We start from the raw sequence: 16,917 nt of genomic DNA, 5'->3' as shown, positions 1-16,917 counted from the left end.
AAAACATCCGTTGTTAGTAGAGTCAAAACAATGACTAGTAGATACGTGGTTGCTAGGAAACAGGAAGTTTTATGCGAGTTCTGAATAATCCAAGAGCGTCATTTAGTTACGTAATCCAACCGTTAAACAAACCTCGCTTCACGCGGCCTACCCCTTACCTAATAAGGTGATAAATTAACGCATCGTTATATAGAGTTACTGGACACCTTTGGTAATTTTCAAAGATCAGTATTCTCACTTTAACTTGGTGTATCCAACAGATCTGTAAAACTTTTGACTCGATTGGTCATCGAAGTTGCAAGAGAATAATGACAGAAAAACACCCTTTTGCACAAGTGTGTTTGCTTTCAGATGTATATGAAAAGGGCTTCAAGCCTGAAGTCTTTTATTAGGCTATAGATTCAAATCATGTGAGAAAATACCTCTTTCTCAAGAACTTCGTTCAGAGGGAACCCTTTCATACACTGTTTTATACCATATAAACATCTCTCTGGATGTTGTTTGTAAGCAAATTTGTATGGCAATAAGGCTTATTTTTAGTTATATTATTACAAAAGTTACTTTTAAAGTGCCTTTAAAAGTACATCCTTGGTTTTCCCAGTGATGTTTTTTGCTTCTTTTCCGTTGAAAATCGAACCGGGTGCCCTCTTCAAAAATGATGTCATTGTTTATAGCGTGAGTTTAACCGCATGGACTTTTAAGGAGTGCGACAATAATTTTTCTGACAGGAAAGCGTCTGGCACCAGACGGGTCACGTGAATGTTTCAACAAGTGGTATTATTACGGTTGCATATTCGATGGGAGGCGGGGTTTTGGGAGTGGGGGCACGAGTGTGTACGAGAGTGTATGTGTATATAATGATGACATTTGTTTAGTCATAACTTATTTCAAAATCTGTCTTGTCAGATAATTTTCCCACTGTGTATATCTTTGTCTTGTATTAAGTAATTATCTAAGTTTTAAAACTATTTCATTAATTCATAAAGTAGGTCCCTATTTCTTTTCTTTTCTTCTTGTTCTTCTTCTTGTTTCTTCTAAGGCAGTCCTCTACAAGCCTTGGCTTTTCTACCTCCATGGTAGGATCGTGCCTCCACAGTATTGTCTCCTGCATTTTGTTATTATGTTCAGGATGGAAAATGTTATATTTTAATTAAATTGAATTGAAATGAATTGAATATAAAAGGGATGCTTTTGAGGAGTTTCTAAGAGTAGTGTCAGACAGATTTCTGAGTCAAAAATTGTATTAAAAAAAAAACAGGTTCAAACCTAACGATCATTGTGCGACCTTTTTATTTCAAAAGTGGACACATATCACATCTCGTATAAAACTGCATTAACCGCATAACGATTTGGAATAATAGTTTGGGAAATAAATATGTGGGTACCACACAAAACAAAACATGACTGACTGTCAAAACTTGTCGAACTGTACCATTTTTTAACATGTGGGCTTGATGCAGATATTGATTGAAGGTATTTTTTTTTATTCATTGCACTTTTTTTTAGTGTAGGACACGCAGGTTTGACGACGCTGAATAGCCTACCGCGGAAACCCAAACAAGTGGTGGTTGCTTACGATTGGACCATCGATTGTGTCACCGATGCCAACCCCGTGTGTGTAGCATAACTTTTTGCATGACAGTTCACACAGTGTATGCACTGTGCATTTATAAAAGTCAGCTCAAAATTCCGGTTGCATGCGTCATCGGTTGAAGGGGGATTCTACCGCCATATAAAATTCGTGGGCATTCTGTGTTGGGTTTCATTTACATGTCTACTCGGACACCAGCGCACCTGTTTTGACAAGTGAACTTGTCATCGTGTATGTACTTTAGATCTTTTAACCATATGTTTTAACTGCTTGGAAGTTTTGGCTTGATGATTTGTATCAGAACTTTGTGTCTCTAAGCACCAGTATTCTACAGTTTGTATCTCCTGGTAGACGATTGACTGCTTTAGAAGTTTTATAATGTATACAACCAGTATGTCGTTACGGGTGTTGGTAGGGATTGTGGCTGCTTGTTGCTGTAGTTTGACGGTCGTTTCGGGTATTCCTGCCGCTTCAAGTGATCCTGAAAAATCTGATGCAGCGTTGGTAAGTTCAGAAACTTTTTGATTTCTGTGTGAGTCATATTTTATTGTAACAGCTGAACGGTTCTGAAAGGCTTATTCTTTATATAAGCCCAACACACCAACCATTCTGCCCTTACTCTATGCATATGCACCAACGAAACATTGAGTGACTTCGGACCATGGAGGCAGAAATAGACCAAGTCAACAACTAACTATGGTCTAACTGGTGGAGCTAGATTAACCCCCGTTGTCTAACCCTTGCTTTATGATCGAACCATAGCATGTACATTAATTGGTTTACGGTCTAACCGTGGTCTAACCATAAACAAGGACATATACATAGGAAGGACCTTACTCAACTACCCCATGGAGCTCCATACATGTACCTTCAATGGTTTAAACCATGGAGGTTGTCAGCAGCATGATCATTAGACTTGATGACAAGTCGTTAGGCGCTGCCTATTTGTCTGCCTTTCATGCAACAGTCACAGTGCGATGTTACACATGCAAGCGACTGACCCACACACACATACTGGGATCGAGGGTGTGTGCATTCCATAGTTACGCCGCGCTGTAACTACACACCGCGCTTAACAATTACCGTCTTGACTTCAAGACTACATGATCATCGGCCATTGCTCTTTATAGTTACTAGACTTGACTCAAGTCGGAGCGACGGTACTCTTGTACATTAACATTGAATACATTATGAAGCTTGTACACCATACAGTGCCGGGGGGGGGGGGGCACAAATGACCAGGGGCACTAAGGCAAAAAGAACAGGAAGGCACGAACGTTGAAGAAACAACCCTGATTTTTCTTCTCTCATTATGAACATTCTTTGACACTCAAAAGACATACTTCAAAACGAGGCAGATCTCTAAACTTGTGTAAGTACTGGTCCCTTTATCCCTCGAACTTCATTTAACTTGAAACCGTTGCTTGACCCACACAGCAAGGAACTTAGCGACCCATAGAGAAAGGACAGACCATTCTCTTTGCTTGACCCAGCCACTTCCCCCTACACAAGATGAAGTCAGTAAAGGGTCAAGTTAATTATCAGGGCTTTGGATTCTAAGTTTAGATCCCCTTCCAAAAATATAACAGCGTCTTCGTTGACGTTATTCTCCTCCGAGGAATCAGCTTCGGCAAAAATAGAAATGTTGCGGTAGAGTGTCTTGACGTACACTGTTAGTCACTTAATGCGTCTTATCAGCATTTTGTTTTAAGGCACAAGACGCGTTTGGTAATTGTAAAAGACCAGTATTCCCCGCCACTTGGTATATCCTAACATATGCATACAATGAAAAACTTGAGAACATTTGGGCTCAATTAATCAGCGAAGTCGCAAGAAAATATTGAACAAAATAATTTGTGTGCTTTTAGATGCATAACAAAGTACTCCAGTTGAGGATCATTATGACATAACTTACAAACAGACACAATTTTGTGGAGATTTTGCATTGCGAATTTTATAGTCATTGTGAGCTTTAACTGAAACTGTAGTATTCTTTGTGCCAATCATTACAAAAGCATGCTCTTTTTCTGCAAGTTTGGGAACGAAAATTGTTAAAGAGATACATTGAATGAGGAAACTATAAAAAAATAGTAAACTTGCGGGTACAACCATGTGAAAATCTCTTTTGAGGTAGTGGGCTCTGAAAAGAGCCGGTTTGGTCTTGACGTTTCGAACAGATACTCTGCTCGTCTTCACAGGAGAAACCTGTGATACATTATATCTTTAAAAAAGTGTTAAACTATTAGTTTGTGATCGGTGGCCATAAATAACCGTTTCAAAGTACATGATCATATGGAACTAATTGTTCTATTTATAGCATGCGAGTCATTTGCATTGTGTCAGTGAGGATTTCCGGCTGAACTTGTAAAATAGGGGAAATTAAAAAACAAGAATCTAAACAAGGAAGCGCAAAGTTCATCAAAACATCAAAATGTTGATTTAAAATGCACGTTCCACATACTGCATTTTGTGTGGTACACCAGCTTGATTAAGTAAAGATGGAGAAACACTTGTAGCTTAAACTAAACAACTATTACAGTTAACAGACTATAGGTTGCAGTTTTATGGACTGTGGTTACTTGTCATTCTTCCAATACGTATGATATAGCCTGTTTGCAATTTTCAAATTCAGTTCAAGAGAAAATTTATTTCCACACTTGCACATGGAGGCATCATCCGAAAGGCCGAGGCTTGTGTGATTGATGTGCCCTTTACAAAAACATAACAGGTTACACAGCACTATTGTACAGTGAGCCCCCCCCCCCCTCCTCCACTTAAAGGCAGTGGACAGTGGAAAATCAATTTTAGAAGAAAACAAATTCCCAATGGAAAAACACTACGACAGTGGCCATTTCGGAGTGCTAAAGAAAAATTGCTGACTTACAGCTGTGGTTGCCATTTTAAAACTTGCGGGGGGGGGGGGGGGTATACGAATGGTTGCAGGGAAACGACTGACACAATGAGGCAGGTTAATACACAAGTACACACACTTCTTCAGATCTAGTCATCTCAAACAAAAAGCCTGGATGTATGCCCATACTGCTTCTACAATTCAATTCAACACTCCAACAATTCAATATCATCAAGAAACACAAATTATGACTTCATAATAATCCTGGTTCAAGATTATTGATATACACTTAAAAGCGTGTAGAAGTAGAATAGCTCCAACGTTCATAACATCTAAATTTGTCACAGTCGTTAAAAGTAAATGTTTACGTTACCCTTATAACTATACGACAACGTATAAGCTATTGGCTCCCCAGGGTGTTGAAAAAAACTGCTGAATGGTTTCAGTATACCTGATTATGTTACTATGTTAAAGGCAGTGGACACTATTGGTAATTTCTCAAACTAATTATTAGCATAAAACTTTACTGGGGAGCTGTTGATGGTATAAAACATTGTGAGAAACGGCTCCCTCTGAAGTGCCATAGTTTTCGAGAAAGAAGTAATTTTCCACGAATTTGATTTTCGAAATCAACCATCTAAACGCACACAACTTCGTGTGACAAGGGTGTTTTTGTCTTTCATTGATATCTCGCAACTTCGATGACCGATTGAACTCAAATTTTCACAGGTTTGTTATTTTATGTATATGTTGAGATACACCAACTGTGAAGGCTAGTCTTTGACATATACCAATAGTGTCCACTGCCTTTAATGTTGTTTTTGAATGGCGCTTACTAAAGTATTTGAAATACATTCTCCCGTCTTCAACAGAAATACCTGATTGACTACGGCTACATGAACCCCCCTGCGTCAGAGGGAGCCGATCTTCTGACCATCACAGACGTACGCTCGTCCATACAACGCATGCAGCGGTTCGCCAACCTACCCCAGACAGGGGAGGTGGACGCCGAGACACTACGGGTCATGAAGATGCCAAGATGCGGCGTGCCAGACCCCAATGGGCGGGGGACTAACGGCACGGTACTGGGTGGGAGACTCAAGAGGTACGCCCACACAGGGGGCAAGTGGCCCAAGAAGGACCTGACCTTCAGGTGAGTGAGTTAACAGTCCGTTTACTAAGGCCGTGTTAGAAACGGTGGACGAGAATAGGCAGACGAGATGATCTATAGCCGTAGCTGTAGCTGAAGTTGCCGTTTCGGACACAGCCTAAGATAGGTCCAGGGGTCAATTTCACAAAGATAGTCTTAACTTAGGACTAGTCCTCAAGGACCATTTATGAGTTAGGTTAGTTCAGGATGAGTTACTCGCTCTGACTCGAGACAAGACTAATCTTGTTCTTGGTTCCATGACCATCGCCTGGGCCAATTCTAACAATAAACTGGTCGCGCAAAGTTTTTGACTATTAATTATATTCAATCTGCACGTTGGCCCTGGGGTGGATTTCATAAAGAGTTTTAACTCGAGATAAGACTTACTAGTATAATAAGTCTTCTCTGGAGTTAGGGCGTCGATGAGTTATTCTTTATGATGGTGAAGTATTATTGACACCTGGTATTACAAAACCCTTCACACAACGTCGGTTATTAAAATCACCATCATCACAGCAAAGTAGTTATCAGGGCAAAAACAAATCAATAAAATGTATCTCAATCGCTACCAACAGAGTGCTAAACAGCCCACAAGAATTGTCCTTCAGCGAGGTAGTGGCTACCATGCGAGAGGCCTTCAAGCTTTGGAGCGACGTGGTCCCTCTCCGGTTCTTTGAGGTGACGGCAGGCTACGCGGACATTTACATCAGTTTCGGCACCTACAGCCACGGGGATTTGTTCGCTTTCGACGGCCCGGGAGGTACCCTAGCTCACGCCTACCCACCAATGAGTGGTTTCGACGATCTGGACGGCGATGTACATTTTGACGATTCCGAAACGTTTACATCTTCGGGATACGACGGTATGAAACTGTAAAATAATTATTTTTGTTGTTTGGGGAAATTTTGTGACTCAGCTCTCGCTCTTTTATTTCAAATCTCATTTTACCTATTCCTTTCCTTTTAGAAGAGAAATTATTGACCCTCTCAAAAAGGCACTAGCTCAAACTTTCCCCTATGCTCCACTTACATCATAATTTTTTCGAAGGAAATAACACGAATTTGATTTGTTGGCATGTCCGTCATGAGTTTTTGTTTCGATTTCGTCAAAGCCAGAATTGAGTACGGTATTTTTGGACAATTTTCTTCGTTGGTGGATAAACACCGAATATTATCACGGATGCAAGTATGACATTAAAATAACACTATAAGCTCAACATAAGTTCAATAATCAAATCGAATCGTCTTTTAACTCAGGTATAAATCTACTCATAGTTGCCACGCACGAGATCGGACACAGTTTGGGTTTGGCGCACTCTGAAGTGCAGGGCGCCCTCATGCAACCGTTCTACTCTGGCTACACTCCTGACTTCAGACTATCTTACGATGACATACTTGGTATGCAGCTTATTTACGGTAAGAAGTGTAATAATGTAAGTCCACTTATCCACTTATCAAATTTGTGTTTTAGGGAAAGTGCGTCACTTTTCTTCAAGCAACACACAATGAGTACAAATGTTGAGCGAGTTTGATTTAATTTGTATCGTAAACAAGTGAAATGGAAATAATGGCTCTAAATTGAGTTGAATTGAATTGAAATTGAAGGTTTTAGTGAAAAGGATGCTATCCTGCATTTTGTGGACACGTTCATATATGGTTTATTTCAATTGAGGCAATCGGTTTAAGCTGATTAATCCAAGTATATATCATCGGTTGATCTCCCCCAACTTTGAATTCACAAGTGGAACCTCACGACTTGGGAAAAGGGATAGGGACGGGAGCAATTTTTTTTCCTGAACATCAAAACTGCCACTGTCGTTGTTTTTTCTTTCTAAATCGATTAAAAAAGGGGAATTCCTATACATCAGGGAGAAGAAATTGCGGACGGGGACGGGGATGGATGAGCGAAATTTAGGGCGCATATTATATCTAAATGAGACCTTTTATCTTTTTGAATCAAGGATCTAAACAAACTTCACCGCCGAATCCAGACCCGAGGCCCACCTACTCCCCGGATGTCACCGAAAGACCCGCCACAACGGTTAAGAGACAAAACAAAGACACGTGCAATAAAGCCTTCCAGGCTGTGGCGTACGTCAGAGGAGAGATTTTCGGATTCAGGGTAAGTTAAGGAGAATGCAAGGACGAGAAAGTGTAGATTCGTGGATAAAGAATGTATGAGCCAAAGGCGAGTTGTAGTAGAAAGTGTAGATTCGTGGATAAGATGAGTGAACCGAAGGCGAGTACATTGTAACGAATCTACACTTTAGAGTCTATTCTCTGACTTAACTTCAGCCTCTTGGCAAACTATTTCTCCCAAATTGAATATTATACTTTGTTTTATACCATTGTATTGACTAAAGTGACTAGGATTTGAGGCATTGCATGGTGATGTATCAATATATAATTGGCTTGCGGTAACACCATGTATCTACTTGATGGGTAGATTATGTTCTTTATAGAACCGTCTTGGCTTACATTTTCTAATACGACGGAGCAGATTTTTCGAATTGACGAAATTCAATTGACCTGTGACGTCACTGTATTGATGGAAGTGTAGATTAACTTGACGAATCTACTATAAGCTCGTTTAATACGAATCTACAGTTGAGTGTACAAACTAAAGAGATAGTTCACCCGGAAATGGCTGTCTTACCAAAAATAACCTGATGTGAAACCTTTTCAGTTAAACAATCTACTTTAGTTAAAATGTAATTTTAAACAAAATATTGTACTCGATAATGTTGCCAGCACAAAACAAAGTTATAAATGATTGTGATCAAACGTAGTTTGACAAAGTATAATATTCAATTTGGGAGAAATAGTTTGCCAAGAGGCTGAATTTAAGTCAGAGAATAGACTCTAAAGTGTAGATTCGTTACAATGTACTCGCCTTCGGTTCACTCATCTTATCCACGAATCTACACTTTCTACTACAACTCGCCTTGGAACCAAGACTAGCTTTGTATAGGCAGTCTCCCTACTATGTCAATATCCTTGTTCGTGTACCATTGGAGTCAGGGATGTTTTGAAAAATTAACATTATTTGCCTTGCAAGATGTGTTACTGCAAACCAAATATCAATGATACCTCATCATGCAATTTGCCTGTTTGAGGTATGGTGGACCGTGTAGTATTGCACAGTTTTGTTTGAGTGTCGATAGACAAATTTAGTGCTGTGTCAACCATACCTCATCACATGCAATGCCTCAAGTCCCATAAACATCAATTAAATCATAAACATACCAACTGATGATGACAGTCCATAGGGTATTGACGGGTGGAAATTCACTGATTTGTTTTCAAGAACAGCCATAAAACTTTGACACAGAGGCATGGTGGTTGAACATTCTTGAAACCGGTGTACGCGATGACAACTTGAAGGCCCTATGTATACGTAGGGCCTTCAAGTATACAGCTACTATTGGCATTGGTGTTTCCGATTCGAAACAGTGACAATGCAGCTCTTGTACTCTCAACACAAATTGTTGCAACACATTATTTGGTGCACCTGTTCTTTTCAGAACAAGGTACAAATTCACAAAGGGTTTAGAGCTCAAAAAGGAGCCAAGCTTAACAAAAGAATGCATTCCAGAATGGTATTGGTATTCTGCTTATCCGGGCATGCAGAAAACTACTAAGCAACATTCAGTGCTGAAAACAGCTCGAGATAACTCTGTTGAGATTAAACAAAAAAAATTACATAGAGCGGAAATTGGACCAATGGTCTCCGGTCTTATGGGCCAGTGCTCTACCATCTGAGTTGAGCTGTCTATAAACGATGTGACCTCTGACGTCACACGAAAACCATAACATGATTCGCGCGCATACAGCCGGGCAAAACCTTTGTGTTTTGGCAGCCAGCTAGAAAGTGTACGCAATCTTACTATGACTACGCAACTCAGTGCCCGGCGAAACATGACATAAATAGTGTTTTGTCAACAGAGGGCGGTTTGAATGTAAACATAGGTCACATCGTCTATAGAATAATGGTCTCCCTTATTTTGTCAATATCTTTGTTTTGGGCGCCATTCACAAGCCCCACAACTGTTAGCTCGAACCGGCCCCTCCATGGAAAAACAGCCTATAACTAAAAAATTACATTCTGAGAAAAGTAAAAAGTTAATAAAAACAGGACAATTTGTATTAAAGGCAGTGGACACTATTGGTAATTACTCAAAATAATTATTACCATAAAACCTTGGTGACGAGTAATGGGGAGAGGTTGATGGTATAAAACATTGTGAGAAACGGCTCCCTCTGAAGTGCCATAGTTTTCGAGCAAGAAGTTATTTTCCACGAATTTGATTTCGAAACCTCAGATTTAGAACTTGAGGTTTCGAAATCAACCATCTAAACGCACACAACTTCGTGTGACAGGGTGTTTTTTCCTTTCATTATTATCTCGCAAGTTCGATGACCGATCGAGCTCAAATTTTCACAGGCTTGTTATTTTATGCATATGTTGAGATACACCAAGTGAGAAGACCTGTCTTTGACAATTACCAATAGTGTCCACTGCCTTTAAAAGAGACTGAGATAGGACATTTTTTAAACTTTAAAATGGACAAAAAAACTCAATTTGTTTCCCAGAAATGATACAAACAATTAAGTTGAGCCGTTTTGCCATGAGGGAAGGGCCGGGTGTCCTGTAGCAAGAGATCACCAAAAAATGAATCGGTTACACTTGGAGACCAAAAACCCTATTCTTACGAGACTAATTTCATGTGCCTTTGTTTATTCCTTGATTATAATGTTTGCCCTTTTTTTTCTATGTTATCAGGGAGCCCGATACTGGAGAATCCCCCGCGTGGGACAGCTCGTCTCGCCACAAGAGGGCGACAGGGTCAAATATTTCTGGCAGGGCCTCCCAACTAGAATAGACGCCGGCTACGAAAGATGGCACGACCAGAAAAGTCTATTTTTTAAAGGTATGCATTTTACGAGTTTTTCTTGGGATGAAGATGGAGCGTACTTAATGTCCCCGTAACGGAACTTTTCAGTAAAATTTGGATGTAAAAAAAACTCTTATAAGGATAAATACAAGTTCTTTCGTTTCATAACCAGTGATTTCATTGGATACAACGATGTCATTGGATGAACGTGCAGTGACGTAGCTTTACATATCTGCGTTTCGATTGGTCGGTTGTGATCAAAATAAAAACCAAAAACCAAATCAAAACCAATCAAAACACAGATATTTGAGCTTACCTTCGGTCGTCTGCATGTAGTGTCCACATGTGTATTAATTTACAGTAGGGCATATACATTTCAATTTATTATTCAGTATCTGATATGTTTGATATACAATGGAGCTATAAAAAAAACATATCTCCATGGATAAACCTTTATATAATATGTATTGTTCCAGAAGAGACATGGATGTGTTCCTCTTTTTGAACTCGATGTTAAATACTTGTCCTGGTACACATTTTACGATCAGTGAGCTTTCAGGTTTGAAACATAATTGTATTTCTTTTTAAAAGGTGACCAGTACTGGCAGTTTGATGGAATCACACTGGAACCCGGTTATCCTCAATATATCAGTGACCTTTCACCTGACCTCCCAGTAGACATTGACGCAGTCATGACGTGGAAGGAGTACAGCAAAACATACTTTTTCAAGGTAAAAACAAACCCAGTGATTGACAAAATAATCTCATACGCTACCGTTATGAGCAAGTTCAGGTGAGTGACTAGACTTGACCAGAAATGTGACGCAGCTCTCGAATTAACCATATCGACCATGCTCCAGTACATGGTTCGATTAAGTCAATCTCCCTTTGCTCCATGGTTTCTGTTTATAGTCTATTCGGTGTAGTCAAGTCTAGTCGACACCCGAACTTGCTCTGTGTTGTGATTCGGGCTTTCTTTAGTATCAGAGTGCAATGACCAATAATTTAAGTTTTGTTTTCACAACATTCTGACGTCTTCTCTGATCAATCAATCAATCGTTAAATTTATAAGGCGCTAATCCATCAGTCGTTGCTCATAGCGCCGTACAGTAGGCTTTTGAAAAAAAAAGAGATTTAAGTAAAGTTTGGAAATTTGCTGATGAAGAAGATTGCCGGATGTTCTGAGGAAGATGATTCCACATCCTTGGTGCTGCAATAGAAAAGGCACGATCCCCAAGCTGTGTGTAGTTCTGACCTCATGTTCTGTGAGTATCATCATGATGCTACAAAGTCTCTTTTTGATTTTGTTGAATTTGTTTATTGATGAGGCACTGACTTGCGACTTGAGTTGACTCGGGGGAAAATACGCTGAAACCATTAATTAGAGGATAAATTCTGGCAAACTCCTACACGTTTACTTTGTTTGTATACAGGGTGACTTGGTGTGGAGGTTTGATGAAGTCTCTAAGACAGTGGATGCTAATTGGCCATATCCAATTGAGGAAATCTTCCCTGGTGTTCCAAGTAATTTGGGGTCTGCCTTCAGGTTTCGGGATGGTAAGTTGTAATCCATAATTTAGTTTATGTTGCGCTTTCTCCAAGAAAATTACACGGAACAAATTAAAGAAAAAATACACCAGAAAATAAGCACAAATATAGAAGCCTTACTATCAAAAAGGTGAATGAACACCATAAAACTGCCCCCCCCAAAAAAAAAAAAAAAAAAACAAAACAAAACAAAAAAACAAACAAACATGCAGCTTAGGTACAATGCAAAGTTCACAATAAAATATAAGCCATAAAAACACCAAAGGCTAGAAAACTAACTGAATAACACCAAATGCTTTGTTAAAAAGTTAAGTTTTTAGATGGGATTTAAAAAGACTGTAAGTGGAATTTTACGAATTATGTGACGGCAAGTTATTTCATAAAAGGTGCTGCTGAATACAAAGCACGATTTCCTAAAGAAGGCAGCATTTTTCCCTTATATAATTTTACTGTTGATGAATGAATAATGATGAACATTATGTGTTTTCTACAGGAAACGGTTATTTCATCAGAGGGAGGAAGTATTGGATGTTCAACGACACAGCCGGGGAAGTCTCAAAGGGATTCCCTCGATACTTTGGCGTCGACTTCTTGGACTGTAACTTGCAGGAGATTCTGCAAGATGAGGCAAACGAGGGTGCAAATGGTGCCGTGGGTCGAGGGGTCGCAGCGGCAACCGTCACCGCCCTGGGGTTGATCATGACAGTGCTAGTCAGGCTTTGAAATATCGGGGACAGATTTTGTTGATGAGGAAAACTAAAATGACGTTTGAAATTGGCGGGGAAAAACAGAGACTATACTTGACGAGTGTGTTGTTAAGCTTTTATAACTCAGGTCTGTGGGAGTGGTGACATGCTAAGTTGTTAACCGTGACTGGGCGCAATCGGGTTTTGTCAACCATCGCAACTTGTTCGACTACAACATTCAGGTCGAGATGTCTCGGTGGTAAGGGAAAGTATAAAATCAAACAGTCACAATGATGTACAATAAAAGTGGTAAAAAGTGTCACTTTGTAGTCAATGGGGCTAGCTTTTTTGCCGTTATTATAAACAGTGGATTGGTTCCATTACAGAAAACAACATGTCACCATAGGCCCTACACCAAATGAACTACGAATTCATACCAAATTAACCAAATTGTGTAGATAAAGTATATTCTCGTGAGGTAATTTTAAATTCCATTTCATAGTATGGTGGTCCAATGAAAATTTAATTTTGCCAATCCTAAACTTATATTTGTAAATGTGTCACCTTTAAAACAAGTTTTATATTTAACTTACATCTTGAAAAGCTGTTTATTTTTTACCCTTACTTCAAATAGTACTTAATAACACAAACTGTAATTGGGCTATTCAATAATGAAAACGTTGAGCGGGTAAGGCCGTGTCCGAATTGGCGACTTCGGCTACAGCTACGGCTAGATCAGCGCGTATGTCAGTGTTGAAGAATAGCAGACGCGCGCGCCCTAGCCGTAGCTGACGCCGAAGTCGCCAATTCGGACACGGCCTTACAGTGTTGTACACATCCCCATGTGTTGCAATTGGGTTAGAAATATTAGCGCCCAACTAAGAATGCCTGGCGCTGTTTCATAAAGCTGTATTGCAGAAAACGCGCACTGTCAAATTTTGTCTTAGTGGAACCAGTGAGCCATTGATCTCAATCCCTTCTTTACTTAGCAAGATTTTCCGGTGCTAAGCAGCTTCTTAAATCTGGATTATGTTCAAAATATTAGATGTTGATCATCGCACTTATGATTTGCATAATCTGCGTCAACCAATGTGACATTCACGTTTAAGGAACTAATCATTGCCCTAATATTGTAGTTGTTGGTTAATTTTGTCTTAAAGACACTGGACACTATTTGGTAATTGTCAAAGACCAGTCTTCTCACTCATGTGAAAATTTGAACTCAATTGGTCGTCAAAGTTGCGAGATAAATATGGAAGCAAAAACACCCGTGTCACCCAAAGTTGTGTGCTTTATGCTTGACTTCGGGACACCAAAATCTCATTCTGAGGTCTCGAAATCAAATTCGTAGAAAATTACTTCTTTCTCGAAAACTTCACGTCGTGAGATGACTGGTCTTTGACAATTACCAATAATGTCCAGTGTCTTTAAGCAGTATTTTCTGCTTAACAGCTTAATGAAATTGGGACTTGATTGACATGACAGTGTAAATAGCTTCGTGAAACTTGATCTCTATTTTGATTGAAAGGCTGTAAACAATCTCGCAGGCGAGGTGTTCATTATAATGTAAATAAAAGCTTAGTCCTGTTTAATAGGACAAGGAACTGTTTGTATTATTGTTGTTTTTCTAGATCTGAATTGTGTGGGAGTTATTTAAGACAATAAACAATTACACTGTAAGTAATACGATAGACCAAACTCTGTCTTTTTTGTCATGAACTTGTACCGAACCTGAAATTTAACTATTTATGGAGATAGCTGAAAACAAACAGACTATCAGCAGCTCTCCAATACTTGTTCATAAGTAAGGTTTTAGCTAATAATTATTTTGAGTAAATACCAAAAGTGTTCACTGGATCCCAATCCCGGTGGAAGTATCTCTCTTTCACACGGAAGTGTTTCTGTTTCACGTGGTAGTGTTTCTCTTTTACCAGGGCCCAATTTCATAGAGCTGCTAAGCACAACAAATTTGCTTAGCATGAGTTTTCTTCCTCGATAAAAACAGGATTACCAACAAAATTTCCACGTGATGTTCAGGATAAACCAACATGAACTGAATACAGTAACAAGCAATATGCGACAAATGGAAATTTAGTTGGTAACCCTGTCTATCATCAAGAATGAAATCTCATGCTTAGCAAATTTTTGTGCTTAGCAGCTCTATAAATTTGGGCCCTGGTTGCCCACCTTTTGCTTTCGTATGTGGTTAGGCGCACTGCACTCGAGTCCTTGAGCAAGATATAGTAAAAAATAATTGCTTGGTCCTTCGGATGGGACATTAAGCCATTGGTCCCGTGTACTAGGGTTGGTAAGTGCACATCATGGAATACCCCTTGTTTAAATGATCTCTTTAAAATATTACACACTTTTTGTTATACAAAGGCACCAAATGACCAATAAATATTGAGTAACACAATTGCAGGTCATGTATGACAACCTCAAGCACATTTTTTCCATCATTAACACAACAATAGTGTTAATTGATATAAGTAAAATTACTGTGTCGGACAAAGCGGCTTTCATACTATTGCTTATTAAAGGGACACGAAAACATGTCTACCCACAATTTTGTGGCTGCGCAAATCGTACAGTAAGAGTTCATTTTGATTTGACGAGAAAGGTTAACAACAAAACTTTGTTAAAATAGTGACGTGTTTTTCTGCTAAAACCTGATCAACAAATAATTAAGTGACAATTTCACACTGGGGTTGCAAGGTTTGTTTTTGAAAAAAACTTAAGTTGACGGTAAACATTTAGTTTCAGAATTTTGTAGATCGTTCCATATATCGTGCATTTCCTTCGTCTCAACTCCATGAGATGAAACCACATCATTTCTATATTTGCAAAACTCATAACCAATGTGTATAAAATTAAAACCACTGTGTCCTATGGGCTTTACCACTAGCGTCCGAAAACACACCCCAACAAAGACGTCCTCGAAATAAACGAAGTTACTATACAAAGCAGTCCGGAAGATCTTTCCTGCCAAATCGCCAGACATGACGTAGCCTGACCCTGCAAGATACGGAGGGTAGAACTTCTCCGGGAACATACATCTCGGCATGTAGAATTTATTGTAAACATTTCGAGACGCAAAATTGTTCTCGAAGAGATGACCCATCGCAAAGTCAGTGGTTGGGGTCGAGGGAGCAGACAGATTCTTGACTATGTTGGCGTAACTGATGTACATGTCATCGTCTGTTTTCATGAAGTACGAGGCATGTGAACAGTACGTGTGGATCCACTTCAGTGCAACTATGGTCTTAATGGTGAGGTTCTTGTAGGTATCAAGAAAATCTGCCTGGAGGATGTCATGGTGTGTTGCGCTTTCATCCTGAAGTAAATCTCGCGTTTCGGGAGAAAACTTCTCCCAGGGCTCTTCGCCGAGCAGGAAGACTGTGATGATACTCCTCCCCATGATCTCCTTGGGACTTCCCCATGTCTCACGAATCGCTTGACGCCTCTCGAAGTTGTCCCCCGAAGAAGCGATCACAACTAACAAGAACACGGGCCTCGGATGTGAACTCGAAGCGTGGAAACAAGTCTGTGGCTCGGCCACGAAGAAAGTGTGATTAAATTGTTTGCCGTCTTTCATTTTCAGGTAAGGGTCACACTCATGGCGATTGAAGATCGAAATGGGAATGTAGTCAAAGATAACATACACCACTAAAATATAGACCAAAGTTAGACAAAAATACTTACAGCGTCCCTTTCTAAATAATCTCATATTTTAGCCGATGTAGTATCCTTATATCATCGATTGTTATTGTTGTTGTTGTTGCTGCTGTTGTCGCTTCTGCTGTTGTTGTCGTTGTTGTTGTAGTTGTAGTTGTTGTTGTTGTTGTTGTTGTTGTTGTTGTTGTTGTTGTTGTTGTTGTTTTTGTTTTGTTGTTGTTGTTGTTTTTGTTGTTGTTGTTATATGCACCGTTTCCCAGTGGCAGGACTTTCTTCTAGGATCTTGTATAGCGGAGCAGTCTTAATTTTGATCTTAATCCCACAGAAGCATCTCATGTTCTTCTTTCTGAAACAAACAAAAAAGCGGGAAAGAGCATTATTGGTTGAGTGAAAAGTAATGAAGAATGGATGAGGGTATGTCAATAGCCGAGCCGTTATGAGGACCAGACTCAAGCGCTTCAGACTATAGTCAGTACATTGGGTTGTGCTGCATATGGACCGAAAAATGGCGTCCAACAACTA

At 39.6% G+C, this 16,917-nt stretch overlaps 3 protein-coding genes across 3 annotated transcripts in view; 1 reads left to right on the top strand and 2 right to left on the bottom strand.

Annotated features, from left to right (window-relative positions):
• The window catches only part of LOC139938058 (stromelysin-3-like), a 33,712-nt gene extending 24,737 nt beyond the window's left edge, over positions 1-8,975 (bottom strand). The window contains exon 1 of the mRNA XM_071933417.1: positions 8,838-8,975. The gene's annotated coding sequence lies outside the window, so the exon portion shown is untranslated. The remainder of the gene's footprint in view (positions 1-8,837) is intronic.
• Positions 1,761-14,418, top strand: LOC139938057 (matrix metalloproteinase-19-like). The gene is made up of 9 exons (XM_071933415.1): positions 1,761-2,095; positions 5,315-5,595; positions 6,168-6,454; positions 6,849-7,007; positions 7,553-7,713; positions 10,375-10,522; positions 11,078-11,217; positions 11,920-12,043; positions 12,528-14,418. The coding sequence occupies exons 1-9, from the start codon at positions 1,970-1,972 to the stop codon at positions 12,755-12,757; spliced, it is 1,656 nt and encodes a 551-aa protein (XP_071789516.1). The 5' UTR covers positions 1,761-1,969; the 3' UTR covers positions 12,758-14,418.
• A 335-nt stretch (positions 14,419-14,753) lies between these two features.
• Positions 14,754-16,138, bottom strand: LOC139938166 (beta-1,3-galactosyltransferase 1-like). The gene is made up of 2 exons (XM_071933555.1): positions 15,676-16,138; positions 14,754-14,773 (listed from the first exon to the last, which is right to left on the bottom strand). The coding sequence occupies exons 1-2, from the start codon at positions 16,136-16,138 to the stop codon at positions 14,754-14,756; spliced, it is 483 nt and encodes a 160-aa protein (XP_071789656.1).
• Positions 16,139-16,917: the final 779 nt, after the last annotated feature.

This window comes from Asterias amurensis, chromosome 6 (assembly GCF_032118995.1).
Source record: "Asterias amurensis chromosome 6, ASM3211899v1".
Taxonomy (NCBI): Eukaryota; Metazoa; Echinodermata; class Asteroidea; order Forcipulatida; family Asteriidae; genus Asterias; species Asterias amurensis.
The sequence above is the reverse complement of the archived record's forward strand: the minus strand, read 5'-3'. Positions and strand labels throughout refer to the sequence as shown.

What these genes read in the sequence shown, in the direction of transcription:
- LOC139938057 (XM_071933415.1), top strand. Translation starts at nt 1,970, where the DNA reads ATGTATACAACCAGTATGTCGTTACGGGTGTTGGTAGGGATTGTGGCT. An exon ending in AAGAAGGACCTGACCTTCAG is followed by an intron (nt 5,596 to 6,167) that starts GTGAGTGAGTTA and finishes CGCTACCAACAG; the next exon opens with AGTGCTAAACAGCCCACAAG. An exon ending in GCAAAACATACTTTTTCAAG is followed by an intron (nt 11,218 to 11,919) that starts GTAAAAACAAAC and finishes GTTTGTATACAG; the next exon opens with GGTGACTTGGTGTGGAGGTT.
- LOC139938166 (XM_071933555.1), bottom strand. Translation starts at nt 16,138, where the DNA reads ATGGGGAGGAGTATCATCACAGTCTTCCTGCTCGGCGAAGAGCCCTGG. An exon ending in CTTCCGGACTGCTTTGTATA is followed by an intron (nt 14,774 to 15,675) that starts GTAACTTCGTTT and finishes TACTGTATTCAG; the next exon opens with TTCATGTTGGTTTATCCTGA.